Source organism: Parasteatoda tepidariorum, chromosome 2 (genome assembly GCF_043381705.1).
Source record: "Parasteatoda tepidariorum isolate YZ-2023 chromosome 2, CAS_Ptep_4.0, whole genome shotgun sequence".
NCBI classification, from domain to species: Eukaryota; Metazoa; Arthropoda; class Arachnida; order Araneae; family Theridiidae; genus Parasteatoda; species Parasteatoda tepidariorum.
This window is the reverse complement of record NC_092205.1, coordinates 79,936,723-79,953,702: the sequence shown is the minus strand read 5'-3', so window position 1 is coordinate 79,953,702 and position 16,980 is coordinate 79,936,723. Positions and strand designations below refer to the sequence as shown.

The 16,980-nt window shown below is 30.4% G+C and overlaps 1 protein-coding gene across 1 annotated transcript in view; it reads left to right on the top strand.

The window, feature by feature from the left end:
• LOC107457290 (homeobox protein NK7.1) overlaps positions 1-11,658 on the top strand; it is a 109,406-nt gene extending 97,748 nt beyond the window's left edge. The window contains exon 3 of the mRNA XM_016075428.3: positions 8,591-11,658. Within this exon, the coding sequence (XP_015930914.2) occupies positions 8,591-9,382 (792 nt within the window). The 3' untranslated portion in view covers positions 9,383-11,658. The remainder of the gene's footprint in view (positions 1-8,590) is intronic.
• Positions 11,659-16,980: the final 5,322 nt, after the last annotated feature.

The following is a 16,980-nucleotide window of genomic DNA, read 5'->3' as shown; positions in this document are numbered from 1 at the left end:
TTTGCTCAAAAAAGTTCCCACGATATGGCGAAATATTGAAAAAATAATAATAAAATTAACATTAAGGGGTCCAAACTTTGGATCATTTCCCTGACCAATATACTAGGACGATATTTCCAAAATTGCGGCTGCGTCCTATATTTTGGGGATCAGAAATCGGAATTCGTCGAAAAAAAAAGAATGTTTGTTAAAAGAAAATGCGTTTTTCTGTATGATTGTATGATTTCGCATCTTAAAATATCGTCTGCTTTAATTAATTAGCATATTTGAGGTCACCCTCTCGAATCGTTAAGATGGAGTCGTAGAACGTGAAGATCCGATCTCTAGATCAAAAGTTAGTCAGGGTGGTTTCTTTTTTTTTCTTTCCTGGCGCACTTTACATAAGCACCAATTCAATGAGATAATTTAAGGATGATTTAAAAGGAAATATTTGTGATCCTGAATCGCTTTTTCTTGCCATAAGTGAATATAAAATAATTGATACAAGCACGAATTTATAAAACCTTCATACTGTTTATACAAATCACTTAATAAAATGCCTTCTTTACCCGAACATGACCGGATAAAGCTACTAGTAATACATACTCCATTTAAATGATATTATAGAAAAATCGCCGCAATCTGGTCAGAAGTGGAATTGACACACACCACTTTCATTCCCATTTCAATTTCTAAATAATCAATCTTATAGCGATCCGTTTTGGAGCAGTAAAAGGGGAAAAGGTTTTAAAAGCGCATATTAAACGAGCATGTTGATACGCCCGATTTGTATTTATCGTAGAGAGTAAATGTTTGAACAGGATTATTCTAGTAAGCTTCGTTTGCCACAAAACTAACCCCAATTGAGACAGAAACCAAAGCCACCCGCAGGCTAATGAGATTATAGTTTTGCATAGCCCCCACAGAATGAATTTGATTGATAGAATCTAAAATGCTGATAATTCTCAATGTTGACATTCCTACGAATTGAATAATTATGTCATTTCGATGTCCATGTTGAGGTACGTGTGGAGAAAATGCTAATTGTTCTTGTTTGCATGTACTGGCTTTTTAATCATAGAATAGAGGTTTCACTTTTGTCAAAATATTTCTGCATTTTAAATTTTGAAACTTTTAGGAAGAACATGTAGTAAAATATCTATAATTCTTAAAGTTGACATTATAAGAAATTGAATAATTATGTCATTTCGATGTCCATGTTGAGATACGTGGTGAGAAAATACTAATTGTTTTTGTTTGCATATACTGACTTTTTAATCGTAGAATAGAGGTTTCATTTTTGTCAAAATATTTTTGTATCTTAAGTTTTAAAACTTTTAGGAAAAGCATGTAGTAAAATACTGAGAATTCTTAAAGTTGACATTATAAGGAATTGAATAATATGTCATTTCGATGTCCATGTTGAGATACGTGGTGAGAAAATGCTAATTGTTTTTGTTTGCATATACTGACTTTTTAATCGTAGAATAGAGGTTTCATTTTTGTCAAAATATTTATGTATCTTAAGTCTTAAAACTTTTAGGAAGAACATGTAGTAAAATACCTATAATTCTTAAAGTTGACATTATAAGAAATTGAATAATTATGTCATTTTGATGTCCCTGTTGAGATACGTTCAGAGAAAATGCTAATTGTTCTTGTTAGCATATACTGACTTTTTAATTATAGAATAGGGGTTTCACTTTTGCCTAAATATTCTTGTTTCGTAAATTTTAAAACTTTTAGGAAAAACCTGAAGCAATATTTAAAATTTGGATAATTCTGTATGTTAGCATTTTAATGACATTGGATAATAGTGTCAAATCGATTTCTATGCAAGATTTGTTGAAAGGAAATGATAATTATTCCTGTTTGTTTAGGTTTGGTCAATTTTCGTTATTTTAGATGAGAGAATTCACTTTGGAAGAAAAAAATTTGTAACTTAAATTTTAAAAGCTCTTAGAGGGGAAATGACAAAAACCTAGAAATATATCTGATATATTAAAAAATTCCGATGTTGACTTTACAGCTAATTTGAGAATTGCGCAATTTTAATATCGTTATTATGTCGCGCTAGAGCTACACTAATGAGATTTTTGGCGATGGCCTGGTATTCATTCTTTATGATAATCCAAAGGATTTACAAAATAAGAATTATTCATGAAAGAAAAAAAAAGGCTAATTCTTCTTATTCGCGTATGGGGAATTATAAAATCGAGACTTTGACTTGGAAACAGTTTTTGCTCGTGCCTATTGTAAGGTAATGATCATTATATATTTTTACATAATTTTTAAAAACTTGTTTTAAATAAATATCATTAAAGTGATAGAGCGTTTGTCACCCAATGAGGAGACTCCATTTCGAATCTGGTTGGAACGAATACTGCTCTGGCTCGCACCAACGATAGTGCTGACGTAATATATCCTCAATGGTAGACGAATCATGGGCTAGAATCCCCTTGTCTTAGAGCTAGCCGTGGGAGGTTTACGTGTTTTTCTTCCTCCAAGTAACGCAAATACGGGTCAGTTCCATTAAAAAGTTCTCCACAAAAGCTAGTTTGTCTCACTGCTTGATCCAGGAGTTCCCTTGTTTTTTGGGTCAGGATCAAAATTACGAAGCTACGGAGTTGAACAATGATAAGCGAATATCAGAATTGGATCGGCTGATTAACGCCAGTTATAAATAAATGAATATAACAAACTCAAGATGGCCCAGGTAATTAAGTGCTCGACTACCAATGAGGCGGCCCATGTTAGAATCTCAGCGTCATGGTTGGTTGATTTGAATTTTGCTACCAGCTCGCACTGGCCACAGTGCTGCCGTAAAGATATCCTATGATGTAGACGGATCCTGAGTTAGGATCCCTTTACCGTTGGGATAACAGCAAGAAAGCTTTCGTGTTTTTTTCCTAATGTAACACAAGTGTAGGTTAGTTTCCTCAAGAAGTCATCCATGAAGACAAGTTTGTCCCATTGCTTGATCCAGCGGTCTTCTTATCTTTTGCTTTGGATTAAAGACTACGAAGTTGAGTATTGATTACGAAAACCCAAAAAATGAGTAGGGTGTTAAACTTCGGTGAAAAAAAGAGAACATGTATCTAAAAGAAATATCATCAAAAATTATGAAACATAACTTACTTTTTTTAAATTAATGAAAAATTTAATCATCGCTGTCTCGAATTTCATTTTATTTTTTAATTGTCTACATCCTCTGCGTCAAACATCCAAAGACTTAACACAAATAAAAGCTATCAGAAACATTTAATTCGAGAAAAAAAAATCTGCCCATAAAATACTTCCGTGGTTAAAATTAGGCCATAAATATCCTCATTTACAAACATAAGATCAAAACTCTTTTAAGTCAATCCTGGAAAAGCCACCCACGTAACCCATCCACAAAAGAAACAAAACATAAATCGCAGTCCCTTCCAAGTTCGTAAATGAACTCTAATTAATGATCCCTTCATCTCTCGTTGAAACGGTTCACAAACCGTGAAGCGAAAACATTTCACTGGAGCTACTGTACGCGAACGAAAAAAAAAATAAACTGAAAGCACAAAATTAACAAAAAAAACTAAAAAAAAAGAAATCCTAAAAAGATTCAGTTAAAATAAGCCAAAGGAAGAAAAAAAAAAACTCCACATCCATTTAACAGACTATCAGAAACGTCGGCACAAAGACTGAAATGTACGCAAGGGTAGGCGGAAAACATGGCTGTATAGTGAGTTAGGTATAGGCTATAAATACTGGAGTCAAAAATGAGTTAGGCGAATGGGGTTCACGGCCGACTTGTTTCGTGTGTCTGTTCACGCATTAATTGCAGTTAGCGTTGAGCCTTGTTCTATTGACTGTATGTGACAAGTCACTGAAACAAATGGACGGTTGTGATTTCTGGCAAGAACTCTCGACATTTTTTTATTATTTATAAATCCTCTTTTCCTTCTCGGCCTAAGAATTCTATAAATAAACTAGGAATCTTTCGCATGATTCGTATTTTTACGGCTGACATAGTATAAGTCTCTAAATGCGTCTAACGGGCATTAATTCCTCAACGCGAAGGCAATCTTGTTAACCTAAAAGTGGGCGAGAAAAGAAAGATAAATAAGTGAAGCTAAATGCTTTGGAAAGAAAGTTTTTGATGAGCTTTTCGATCTATCTGCTCTGAAGGAGGGGAAAATATTTTCTTGAACTGTTTGCAAAATAAACAAGTTGAACTCATTCTACAGCAAAACACAAAAGCCATTTATCATTAAGCTTAGAAATATATGGAACTCAAAATATTTAGACTTGGATAATAAGAAAAAACATAATCAAAAATCTATTTATTAGTTAATGTTTTCGTTCCATTTTGGCGACTAAATAAACACACTGGGTGGAATTTCATGCCAATTCGATGTCAAATCTACATTTATTACACACGTATTGAATTGTTTATAAGATTGCTCAAGGAAAGGTAGTATTTTAATCCAAAATGATTTGCAGAAATGTGCTCACCTTTTTATAGTTGAATTTAATGTTGTAGTTCAGGAATGACGAAATGCCAAACCGGTAAAATATTGGACACGGAAATACATTCCAATTTAAAATCCCCAAAGCAAAAATAAGAGCAATCAGCTAAAAATTTAAAAATCAACAAATCCTATTATGGATAACAACTTCTCAATTATAGAGAGATTTTTTTCGTTTCACTTGTGAAATAGTTTCTTTTGAATTTTTCTTCTTCAGAAAACAGGACTTAAAAATAAGCTATAATTGTAAAAAAGGAATGCATCGTACACATAAATCTTTTATTTTTTGTATCTTCCATAGTAAAATACAATACTGAAAATTACCTGGTTGATTTCGACAAAATAAAAATACATTCAAATAACAAAAGAAAAACACCATTTTGCAATCAACAAAGTAAAAAACTCAAAATATATTTTTCCGATTTTTTTTACTGAGGAATTTTATTCATTCATTCTAAAATAATTAATCGGAATGGCATCTCTTCAACTTCGAATTTTGTAAAATATTATTAATTCTTCGATACAAATTTTAATATTGACTGCGCTAAAAACTTTTCATCACCTTTAAAGAAAGAAATCATTCTATTAACAATAACTTTTATTCTAACGTTACTCTAACGTTATACTTGTGATAGTTTTATGCAATATGGAGAGGAAAAACTACAAAAACCTCCCATGGTTAGCCCGACAATAAGGGGACTTTAAGTCATGATCCGTCAACCACTGAGGATATTTTAAGGCAGTACTGCGGTCAATGCAAGCCGGGAGCATAATTCGTAGCAATCAGCCACCACTAGAATACGAACCTGAGTCACTTCATGGACATACGTAAACCATCGCGGTTTGGGTGTTGTCATTTAAAAATTTCGAAATTCTGTCACTGTAATAGTGAAAGCTAAATAATAATTTTTGACATCATTCTTTGACGCATAGATCATAACGCCTGTGTACAAAATTATGCACCATTCACTCAAACGGTGAGCCCTCAAGAGGGTCATATATAAGTAAAGTTACTTTATTTGTTACATAAATTTAACTTGGAGTGTGTGGATTCCATAAAATAATATATCAGAAAGCAGTGTAAACTTTACTAATTAAAACCATTATCTAAAAAACTCCTTGGAAATAATAGAAAAGGCAGCAAACATTTCATAACTATACAACAGATAATAATTCATTCCCTCTTCAAGTTATTTTATTGAAGTCATATTTATTATTTTATTGGAGTCATATTGCAAATCACTGGAAGAATTAATTTGATGCAGTACCTGATAGAATTTTACAATTTGTAAATTCCAGTTTTTAATTTAAATCAATGGAAAATTATCGGTTTTGTAATTAAATTCTGTGATTACTTATCATAATTTTTTTTTAAAAATACATGTCTATTAAACTTTATTATCCTCCCATAGAACCAGCTCATAAATACATAAATATGTAAACGTCAAAATATGTAAACGTCAAAATATGTAAACGTCACATATGTAAATATCAAAAGTTTAAACCATAAAGTTTTCAGTCTAAATATTTCTTACACTGGACAAATGAATGCAGAAACGTAGCCATGCATAAACTTTAAGAAATTCGCATTAAAAAAAATTTCAAAATGCCTCAAAAATGTGTTTATTTATAAACTAAAACGTAAAAAATTCACATTTTCCTTCAACCATTATTAAAACCTTTCATGTACATATTTGCAATTTCTGATAAATATTACAATGACGTTTCAAAGGATTTTAAGCGTTATTGTCTAGAAAATATAGTCCTTTTTTAGATTTAATAAAACTCAAATTATTTCTATTACACATCGATGACTAAATTATATGAAGAAAAAACAATTGCTGCACTTATCCACCCTCTGATCATAATTTGTAATGATTCAAACTTTTTTCGCAATAACATTCCTCTGTAGAAATTCGAACCCTAATCACAGAAACTTAACATTGCTCAATCCTAGTTAAGAAAGATGTATGATATATTATGAAAAAATTTGTCTTCCGATTATTCTCGTAGCAGTTACAAGCAGATTTCAAAAATTTACTTTCCTTACAGGATTAAAAATATGCACAAAAAAAATACCGAAACTAATTGCTATTCAACTGAAATGTTATCCTTTAGAAATTTTATCACAAGCGTATAAGAACTATGCTTTGTTTTTTAGAAGTGAAGCGTAACACAGTTTCAAAACATAACACCTATCAGAAACGTAGATAAGCTTTCTTTATGCATTTTTCAAGAGAATATACTTACAAGTAAACAGTTTATGACCGTTATTTTTTATAATGATCAAAAATGAGTCCTTCAAAATAAAAATTTCCAATTCGGCAATATAAGAAGTCAAATACATTATTTCCTTACAGTTTTACTCCTGACTTGAATTTCATTATGAAAACCACGGATCAAATACCAGGCAATTAATTTTAGAAAACCAATTATTCTACGCGAAAACAAAGATTGAGAAAAAAAAATCAAATCAAAACTTAAATAACGCGTCATTTGAGTTACGTTCTCAAAATTTCAAAACCTCCTTAATAGCCTAATGAAGCCTCATCGCTTTTCTCACCCTTAAAATGAAAAAACAAAAAAAACCTTTTCTCATATCAGTAACCACTTCATATTTAATAACACCTTCCTTGCCTTATACATTCTGCTGAGTTGCTCGATAACGAAATTACAAAGTATAAATAAAATTGATACGCTATTTTAATTTGGGCCTAACATGGCGCCCACTTCGACGATCGTTTGGCAGTAAACGAGCATATTAAAAGAGCAATGTGAGTTCATTACATCAGCTAAACTATCCCGCTGCCTAAGTAAGTTTTAATCTGCCATTTGAAGCAATTCCCGCCCCCATTTAACGTTGAAAGTGACGTTATGAAGGCAGTTTATTATCTTCCATTTCTTGATTAATGGCGGACGGGATATTAGAAGACGTTTTACACGATTACCGGTAGGCGGCGCTAGTAGCCGACCTTTTTGAACCTAGCAAACGGTCCCGCTCATTAATGGAGTTAAAGTGTTCGCTTCGAAACAAAACCTGAACGTCTCATATTTCAAACACGTGCCTTCTAAATTGTTTTCGATGTTCGAATTTTAGCTGTCGTAAATGATTATAGACGTGCTTACGTTACAACGGTGAAGTTTTAAATTTTCTGTAATTAGCTTTTCAACCTGTTCAATTTTCGCACCTGGAAAATCATGTTGTAATAAAGTTGAAAGCATTCCACCGAAGTGAAAACTGAAGTTTTGCGTTTATTTTGCAAATAAGTTTCGAGCCTTCTTAATTAGCCGATAATAATAGATGCTTAAAATTCACCCTTAAAAATTTCCAGATTAAAATTATGGAAATACAATTTTACTATGAATATAATTAAAGTCTGCGCTGAGATAATTTCAAACACAACAGCTCCAAATACCATATGTGGGCTAACATGACTGATTAAAGAAGTAATGGGTCTGGCCAGTAACTTTAATCACCATATAAGTTATTAAGCCATTTTTAGCTACGATGTATTTTAACTAGATCAAATATACTTTTTTTTAAATGATAAATGCAAAGCTGTGACATTTTTCTGATTCATTTATAATTTTCTTCATATAAAGCAAAGATAATTCCCCTAACAAATAGTTATGAGGAAAAACAATCTGAACAAGATTTACAATTTCAAATCAGATATTATATTTCCCTTCTTTACGAATTAAAACGTTTTCGCGTTAAAATTAAAACGATGCCAGTGGAGCACAAATGTAACAGATAACAAAAAATTAGAAATTCTATTTTAAAAAAATAATTATTTAAATAAAATAAAAATATATTCTAAGGAATTATATGCATATGTCTTTGTGCGTTGAACTATTTGTGTATAAGATATCAATAAAGTTTTCTTATTTTCTTTTCATATAATTTTCGCTTATCTTTTTGTCACCTAACTAGCTTAATTAACTTAAAGCTAGAAATGGTATCAACAATTCAATTGTGGAAACTGATTGAAAGTGTAAAGTTATTATAACGAAAAACTAGTTTTTTACTTTAGTTTAAAAACTATACTCAAATTAATAACCATAAAAAAATAATTCACTCATCTTCTTTTTTTCCTCTACAGGTGAAAATCTGGTTTCAAAACAGGAGGACGAAATGGAAAAAACAAGATGGTGTTTCAAACGCGGAAGCTGCGGAAATGAAAACATCCGGTGAAAAACAAAATTCTCAAACTTCAACTAAAAAATCAACCAAGAGCAAAACAACAGCAACTGCAGTCAACGGCAACAGCAGTGCCGCTACAAGCGTTGGATGTGTACCTCAACCTCAACGCCCAGTAATCAACGGACCGTCTTCGCAAATCTCTGTTAACAGTGTGACGACAAAGCCGAACACAAACGAACCAAACTTAAATAATCTAGATCCAGCTTTAATGCCTGGTTCACCTATCCTTATATCAAAAGTGTCTCCTGTACCGGGAGACATTATATGCAGTAACACTTCTTCAGAATTATCGTCAACAACCCCACCTAATGTTAGTATGCCTCCCATAACCACAATGACCCCACCCCTGTCCATCGTTGAGAACGGAATAGATTCTGATAGCCGTGCATCAGATGTATTCTGTTGGGGGAGGTCATCCTCTCCGCCATCTTCTATGGAGAATGGTGTTGCCGGAGATAATTCAGTCGATAACACCGAATCCAATCATTTACAGTACTCACAGTACAGTGGTCCGTGCTACACTAACAATGTCGTGAGCGTCGATGCAGCCATAAATACTTCCTCGTCTTATCCTGACTCCGATGTGAGACCCACTGTGAAAGCTATTGGTGTTGACGCTTCATTGCACATACAAACATGTCCGATAAATAACCAGGCACTGACCGAAGAAGATGGTTCAAGCAATCACTGACGGTTTGTTTTCTTTTTTTAAAAATTAAAAAAAAAATTTCATGTTCTGAGCTGTATATGATGATTTCATTGAATGATAGTCTAAAATTAGCCATGCTACAGTTGTCCATTATCCACACCTAGTCTTCAATCCATGTCTGATGATTAAAAAAAACGAATTTGCCGTACGGAAATATGTATCTGGTTGAATTAACGAACGCACATTCTAATTTAATTTTTCAGAGGAAAGTAACGTAAATTTTATCTGAATCTGAAGCAGCTCAGAGTCTTCCTCGTTATCAACAGGGTAATTGTGTATGTTTATAAACTGTAAAGATATCTTTTTTTCGTTTGACACTAATATTTGTATCATACGTTTGAAACAGTGATACTATCCAAATGCAAGTGTATCTCTCCCAATCCCCCCTCTAATCGCTGATTGCTCTTACGAAAGTAAACTGTATATTTTGTTCTATGTGTTACGATGAAAGATCAGTCACAAAGTGCATTGTAAATTTTAATGTGAATAATTTACAAAAATGCTTTCTTGAAAAATTTCAATCCATAATAGGTGCCAAACGTGTAATGAATGCTTGCCATAAGTCAACCGTGAATTTTACAATATTAATTCTTTACCTAAAGATAATAGTGTTAGAGATATATATAGATGCAAATTATATAATGATATAATAATAAAATAAATTTTAAATTATTGTTACAGATTATATAAGCATCTAAAATAAAATCAGAATTAACTGTGCTAAGCAAAGTATTCATACTTTTAATTTTAAGTTTTTATTTACATTTTATTTCTTAAATCAAGGAGAGTTTTTGAAAGACTTTAAAAACATTTCTTACAAGTGTTAATGATAATTTCAGCTCTCAACTACAAATAAGTTTAAGAAAATAATTTTAAATATTCTTTGTTCAATACAGATTTCAGATACCTATGCATATTTATATTCATCGTAATAACAAAATTAGAATATTTTTTCAAAAAAATTATTAAATCAGGAGACGGATTAATTTAATTCATAATAAAATAATTTTTTCAAGAAAATAATGAATTTTCGAAGTTTTGAAAGTTCGATTTCTTCTATTAAAGTACTTAATCTTTTTCATATAAACACACACAAAGTTTTATTTTTAAAATGAAAATCTCTGAATCTAAAATCATTTTTTTTAATTACAATAAGTAAGTTTATATTCTGTTTGGTTTGCTTGCTCAGTTGTTTTAAATTTAACAGATCTTACATCCATAATTTTTATTGCACTTTTAAAAACATTTTACTAAGAAATATAAGAACCATACCAAATTATACGCATGTATTCATTTATACTTAATATTTCTTCGTTAAAAAAAATCATTTCAAATCTTTGAATTTGCTGCATACTTATAAAAAGTATGCAGTATCACTTTATTTTGTTAACTTAAATTTCAATATCAAAAACATTACCCAACTGCTAAAACATCTGTAATAGCATTACTCACACAACCTTTTTAAACTGTATAATTTACTTTATGCAGGTAAAGATAATATATTTATGATGTTATATTGCGCCTTTCAAAATGTTTAAATAAAAAAATTCAAACACAATACCGAATTCTAATCCCATATTCATTTAAACTTCAAATAGTTTTATCAAGAAAAAATGATGTATTTCAAACCCCTAAGTTTATTATATACTAATAAAAAATATCTAGTTTTATTTTATTTTGTCAATATTAATTTAAGTACTATGAAAAATTTTCTGATTCTAAAATATTTATAATAGTAATATATTCACACTGCCTTTCTAAACTGTATAAATTACTATATACAGATAAACAGAATATATTTAGAATGTTATATTCCTTCTTGAATCACTGTAAATACGCCCATATATTGTGAATCTTTGAATGAAAATCCCATTTACATCTTAAAGATAATATGTGAATATAGAATTATGAAGGAATTCAGTAATCTTCATATAATAAATTGTATATTAAAATTATAGATTTTGTGATAATTTCTCGATGTACAAATTTGATGAAGGTCTAGTTATGAATGTTTCTGATGTTCCTTTATTTTTTCTTTCAACATTTCTTTCGAAATAATTTTTCTCAAACGAGCTTCGTAAACATCTAATTGATTGATTCATGTTTGTTTTCAAAGTATAATGTCCTGTATTTTTGAAAACCCCGATGTATGCTTCTTTCATTCTCTCTGAGAAATATATCTCCTTAATCTGCATATGTTTATGGTTCATGAAATCTATGTCGTTCACAAGAAATAAAATTCATTTTGTGCAATATAATATTTTGTGCTTTGAATTTTCATTCTTTCCTCTTGCATTATTACAACTAACACAAGTAAGCAACTCTTACAAATAAGTAAAATGCGTGTTTTCTGTGTCAGTGAGATTGATGTATTTTTATATTCTCGCCAACTTATTTTGGCAATGTGGTATGAAACAGAGCATACGTAATGTTCTACCAAAAAGAAATTAAGAAAAAAATTTCAAGACAGTCCAAAACACGAAAAAAATTTAAAAATTTAGGAGTTTGATTTCTTACAACACAAAATGCTAGTTGCTCTCCTGAAAATAGTGAAAAATTTGTTTCAAAATTAAATCCCAAGATAAGAATTTTTTTTTCTTCCCATTCAAACGAATTTTTTTCTCCTGTGATCTATTTTCTTCACATTAAAAAAAATCGTTTGTTAACTCTAAAGTACAACACAAGATGCGATTTTAGTTTCGTTTTTATTCAATTTAAAATGGAACAAGAGATAAGACTAAAATTCGTTTGCATCTTAATTAGATCGCTAGATAAGATTTAGTTTTGTTTCTCTCCCATTGAATTTTAAATGATGCTGAAGCTTTCGATGTTTGTTTGTTTGTTTTTTCTTCACCATGTTCAATTTTTTTCACAAAAGGAAAAAAAATTTGTTGTATCTAAATTCGAACACGAAATACTATTAAAATTGTATCTAAATTAGATCCCAAGATAGGATTTAATTTCGTTTTTACTCCCATTAAACTTCAAATGAAGCTGAAATTTTAAAAACTTGCTTTTTCTCAATTATCATTTCTTTATAATAAGAAAAAAACTTCGTGTTCTAATTAGAACAAGATATGAGATTTACTCTTTCTCTTTATTCTATTTAAATTAAAACATGAAGTGAAACTAAAGTTTGTTTGTATCTAATAAGTTTGCAAGATAAGATTTAGTTTCGTTTTCCTTCCCATTGAACTTCAAATGATGCTAAAGTTTTTAATGTCTTTTTCCTGATTAACACTTTTATACAATAAGAAAAAAACTTCGTAATATCTAAATTGGATCAAGATATAAGATTAAGTCTCACTTTATTCTATTTAAATTAAAACATTAAAACACAAGATTAGACTAAAATTTGTTTTGCAAGATAAGATTTAGTTTCGTTTTTCCTCCCATTGAATTTCAAATGATGCTGATGCTTTTGAAGTTTTTATCACATTAACATTTTTTTTACTAAGGAAAAAATATTTCGCTGTATCTAAATTAGAACATGAGATAAGAAGAAAATTATAAAAAATTTTAGAGAAAATTTTGTTGTATCTATATTAGAGCATATGATCGGTTTTGTTTTCTTTCTATTTAAATCGGGCATAAGATAATACTCAGCTGTGTTTTTATTTTATCTAAATCGGACAAGAGATAAATTTAAAAGACTTATTTGTACTAGATTAGATCATGAGATAAGATTTAGTTTCTTTTTCCTCTCATAGAACTCAAATGATATACAAGCATTAAATGTTTTTTTTTCTTCTCGGATAATTTTTTTTCAAAATAAAAACGAATTGTTTTTCGGATCTAAAATAATGCATGAGATAAGATTCAGTTTTGTTTATATGGTAACGGTTAGCCGGAATTTCTGGTTTTCAAAATTATAAAAATTATACTTCTTATTAACTTACATTTAAAAAAAATATAAAACTGAAAAGTAAATTTAATCAAATGAATAGTTTTTATGCCATGCTCCAAGGTATGATGATAAAATGAAAATATTTTACCACATTTACTAAATTTTATCGCATATTATAAAATCATATCTTATTGTTAATTTTACCAAAGTTATTACTAACGGACTTCCCATATAGCCAAAGCACGGTAAAATTTGAAATATTCTGGTAGGTTTGACAGTATTTTTTTCTCAATGCAGGTGTAGAAAGAATTATTATGTGCAGTGCACCAAAAAAAAAACAGACCACCCTGAATAACTTTTAATCTGATGTTCGGATCTTTATGTTCTGGGACTCAATCTTCATGGTTCAAGGGGGTAACATCTAATTTGCAAATTAATTAGGACAGTCGATATTTTAACTTACAAAATCAGACACAAAAACATATTTTCTCTGAATAAACATACATTTTTTTTAACAGATTCGGATTTCTGATTCCCCCCCCCACCCAGAAAAAGTATATGTATAGTAGGTAGCCACAATCTGCGAAATATGGTCCCTATAGCTTATTCAGGCGAGCTATCCAAAGCTTGAACTCCTTTATGTAAATTTTACTTTTTGCGTTTTTCGCCATATCTCGGGAACTTTTTATTTGATATGAAAAAGTTTTGCACACAAATATTAAATAAATTTAAGCATATATTTATTATTCTCATTTTTTTATTTGATAATAGTAGAAAAAAAATTGAATTGCAAAATATTTTTTTCTTCACTTCAAAGTACGTAATTTTACATGGCAAAGTACAAAATTTGTGGGAAATCGGTCGAATAGTTCCGGAGAAATCGAATTTCAAAAATATCGTACAGTTAAAATTCGATTTCTCAGTCACTATTTGATCGATTTCGCTCAAATTTTGTATTTTGCCATCCTTTACATACTTTGAAATTATGCAAAGAAAATTATGTCTAACAATTCAAATTTTTTTGTCTATTATTAAGCAAAATAATAAAATATAAATATTTACTATTGCACGAAATTTGGAGAAAAATAATGGATTCTTTGAAAAAATGAATTCTATTGTATGCAAAAAAAAATTTAATTCCTCTAAGAAGTTCTTGAGATATAGCGAAATACGCAAAAAGTGAAATTAACATTAAGGCGTCCAAACTTTGGATCTGTCTTGAGCGAAAGCTATGGCGACCATATATTTCCCAGATTACGGCTACTCTCTATATCTTGGGGGTCAGAAATCCGAGAAAAAAGGTATGTTTATTCAGAGAAAGCATGTTTTGTGTCTGATTTCGTAACTTAAAATATCGTCTGCACTAATTAATTAGCATATTCCAGGTTACCTTCTTGAACCATTAAGATTTAGTTCTAGAACGTGAAGATCCGATCATTAGAGCAAAAGTAATTCAGGGTGGTCCGCTTTTCTTTTCTTTTTGCGCACTACGCAAAATTAAATTAAATTTAAGATTACAGAAGTTTCGAGAAATTAAATACTTAAGACAAATCACTTAAATAATAAGAAAAAATGCACTTTGTCTTCGTTAACATTCCACACATTAGAAAAAAACAGGCTCTTTGCATAAGTAGGTCAACTGTATTCGAGCTCTAACCTTAAATTCAATAGCCTAGACTTCATAAATAATTAAAATTGACACTCACATTTCGTCGCACAACGTGTAAATACATAAAAAGAAGATAATAAAAAGTGAAACAAAATTATTACGAAGTTAATTTTAGAGAACTAGGTTCATTTTCTAAATATAGATCCATTCTTAAAATATTTATCCATTTTTCGGGTAAACTAAAAAATATTGCTTTCGATTGCTTTATGAATCGCCGATTTTGAAATCATGTAGTTTTTTTTTATCTGAAAGATTTAATAACGAGGTTTTTAATACGAGTTTTTATTATTTAGTTACTTAAATACATCTTAATAATTACTTAAGGTAATCACTCCAACGTTGAATCCCTGTAAACTCGTAATACTAAAGAGCGTTAATATATAACGCTAAAAATGTTATTGTTTTAAAATTTAAACTTTGAAGTAAACTAAAAGTTTAAAGAAAAACTCAGTGGCATGACAGTCCATAGAAGAGCCTAGGCCTACTATGCCCATCTCAGTTTTCTTGACCTAGGGCTCTGGGGTGCAGGATCCGGTTTAGGTGGTCAGCCTAACGCGGAACCCCCTGTGTTTAGTTCCCAAGCATGCTTGCACTGAAAGGATGAAAGGCTGCGTGAACCTTGTCCGGCCCGAGGATCGAACTCAGGACCTGTGGCATAGGAGGGAAAAGCGCTACCACTCAGCCACCGGGCGTCGAAAGTTTAAAGAACACTGCGAAAAAATATGGTAAAATTCACAGTTTTTCATGCTCTAAGACCGAAAAGCTCGGTAGTTTTTACCGAGGAGCTTGCGCAATGATTTTATAAAAAATTAGCTGTAAAATATGGTTTTATGTGATAAAATTTGATGATTTTATTATGACACTTTGTAGCAAGACATAAAAATCATTTATTCGGTTAAATTTACTTTTTTGTATTTTTTTCAAAAGGTATGGTAGTAAGAAATATAATCTCGAAAGGCAGAATTACCAGTTAACCATTACCATATGAACAGAAAAAGTAACAAATGAAGAGTTTAAATACCGTTTATTTTAGTTTCATTAACCAGATTTTTTTTTCCTCCAGAAATGTCCTTCTTATACAGTACGCAAATTTTAACAGTCATTTCTCCGTGAAGAAATCTTATGTTGCAAAACTTAAAGTTCCATCTTAATCAGTTGGTTGTTAAAGCTACAACTCCCTTTATATAAAAAAAAACTAAAAGGATGTCTTTTCAAATAGACAGAATTCGAGAGCCACAACGCACAATTTCTAACTGACATATTAATGGGCAACACAATCCTCGAAAAAATGGAGGTAAGTTATATATGCCAGCATAACATAAAAAAAGCTTTAAGAAAAGGTATCAAATCGCTCCAGGTAACACAAAATTGTGAGAAAACATAACTTCACTTATCTTATCAAGAGATCTTATCTGAAATTTCAACTTTTACTTTTCTTATCTGAGAAATTAAAATTACAAATATGTTTATGTTCTATTGCACATTAACTACTCAATCGAACTCCTAGCACTAATAACTGTAATGGTGTAGATGGGAAGCTTAACAAAATTTCAGTATCAACACAAGCAAATGTAGTAATGTTCTATTGCACAAATAATACTCACCCGTATTCTTACCGCTTATACGTATACTTAGCTATAAATTATATTTTGAGAAATCGCTATTTTGCTTTTGATATTAATCAAAGTCAATATTTTAGTATATAACTTACAATATTTTCAAGAAAAATATAAGTATTACTTTTAACGCAGACATCGTAGATTAAGAAATGCATTTGACTTTCTTCCCATTTAACATTTTTTTTGTCATTACAACTTATTAAGTATTAAGGCTTAATAGGTTCAAATAAAATCTTCTTTATATAAATCCTACCATTATGCTTGAAATCTTTGGCTAAGCATTTGTCGCATTTGATAAAGTAGCGCAAGTTATAGATAATCTTTCTTAGAATTGGTTATACTTAAAGAGATAGTTAAGAAAACTTAGTTTCGGCGAAGCGTAACCAATCATCTCAGAACTCTTTTGAAGCTAAAGGAAAAAACAACAACCGTGAAGGTGGTTCAA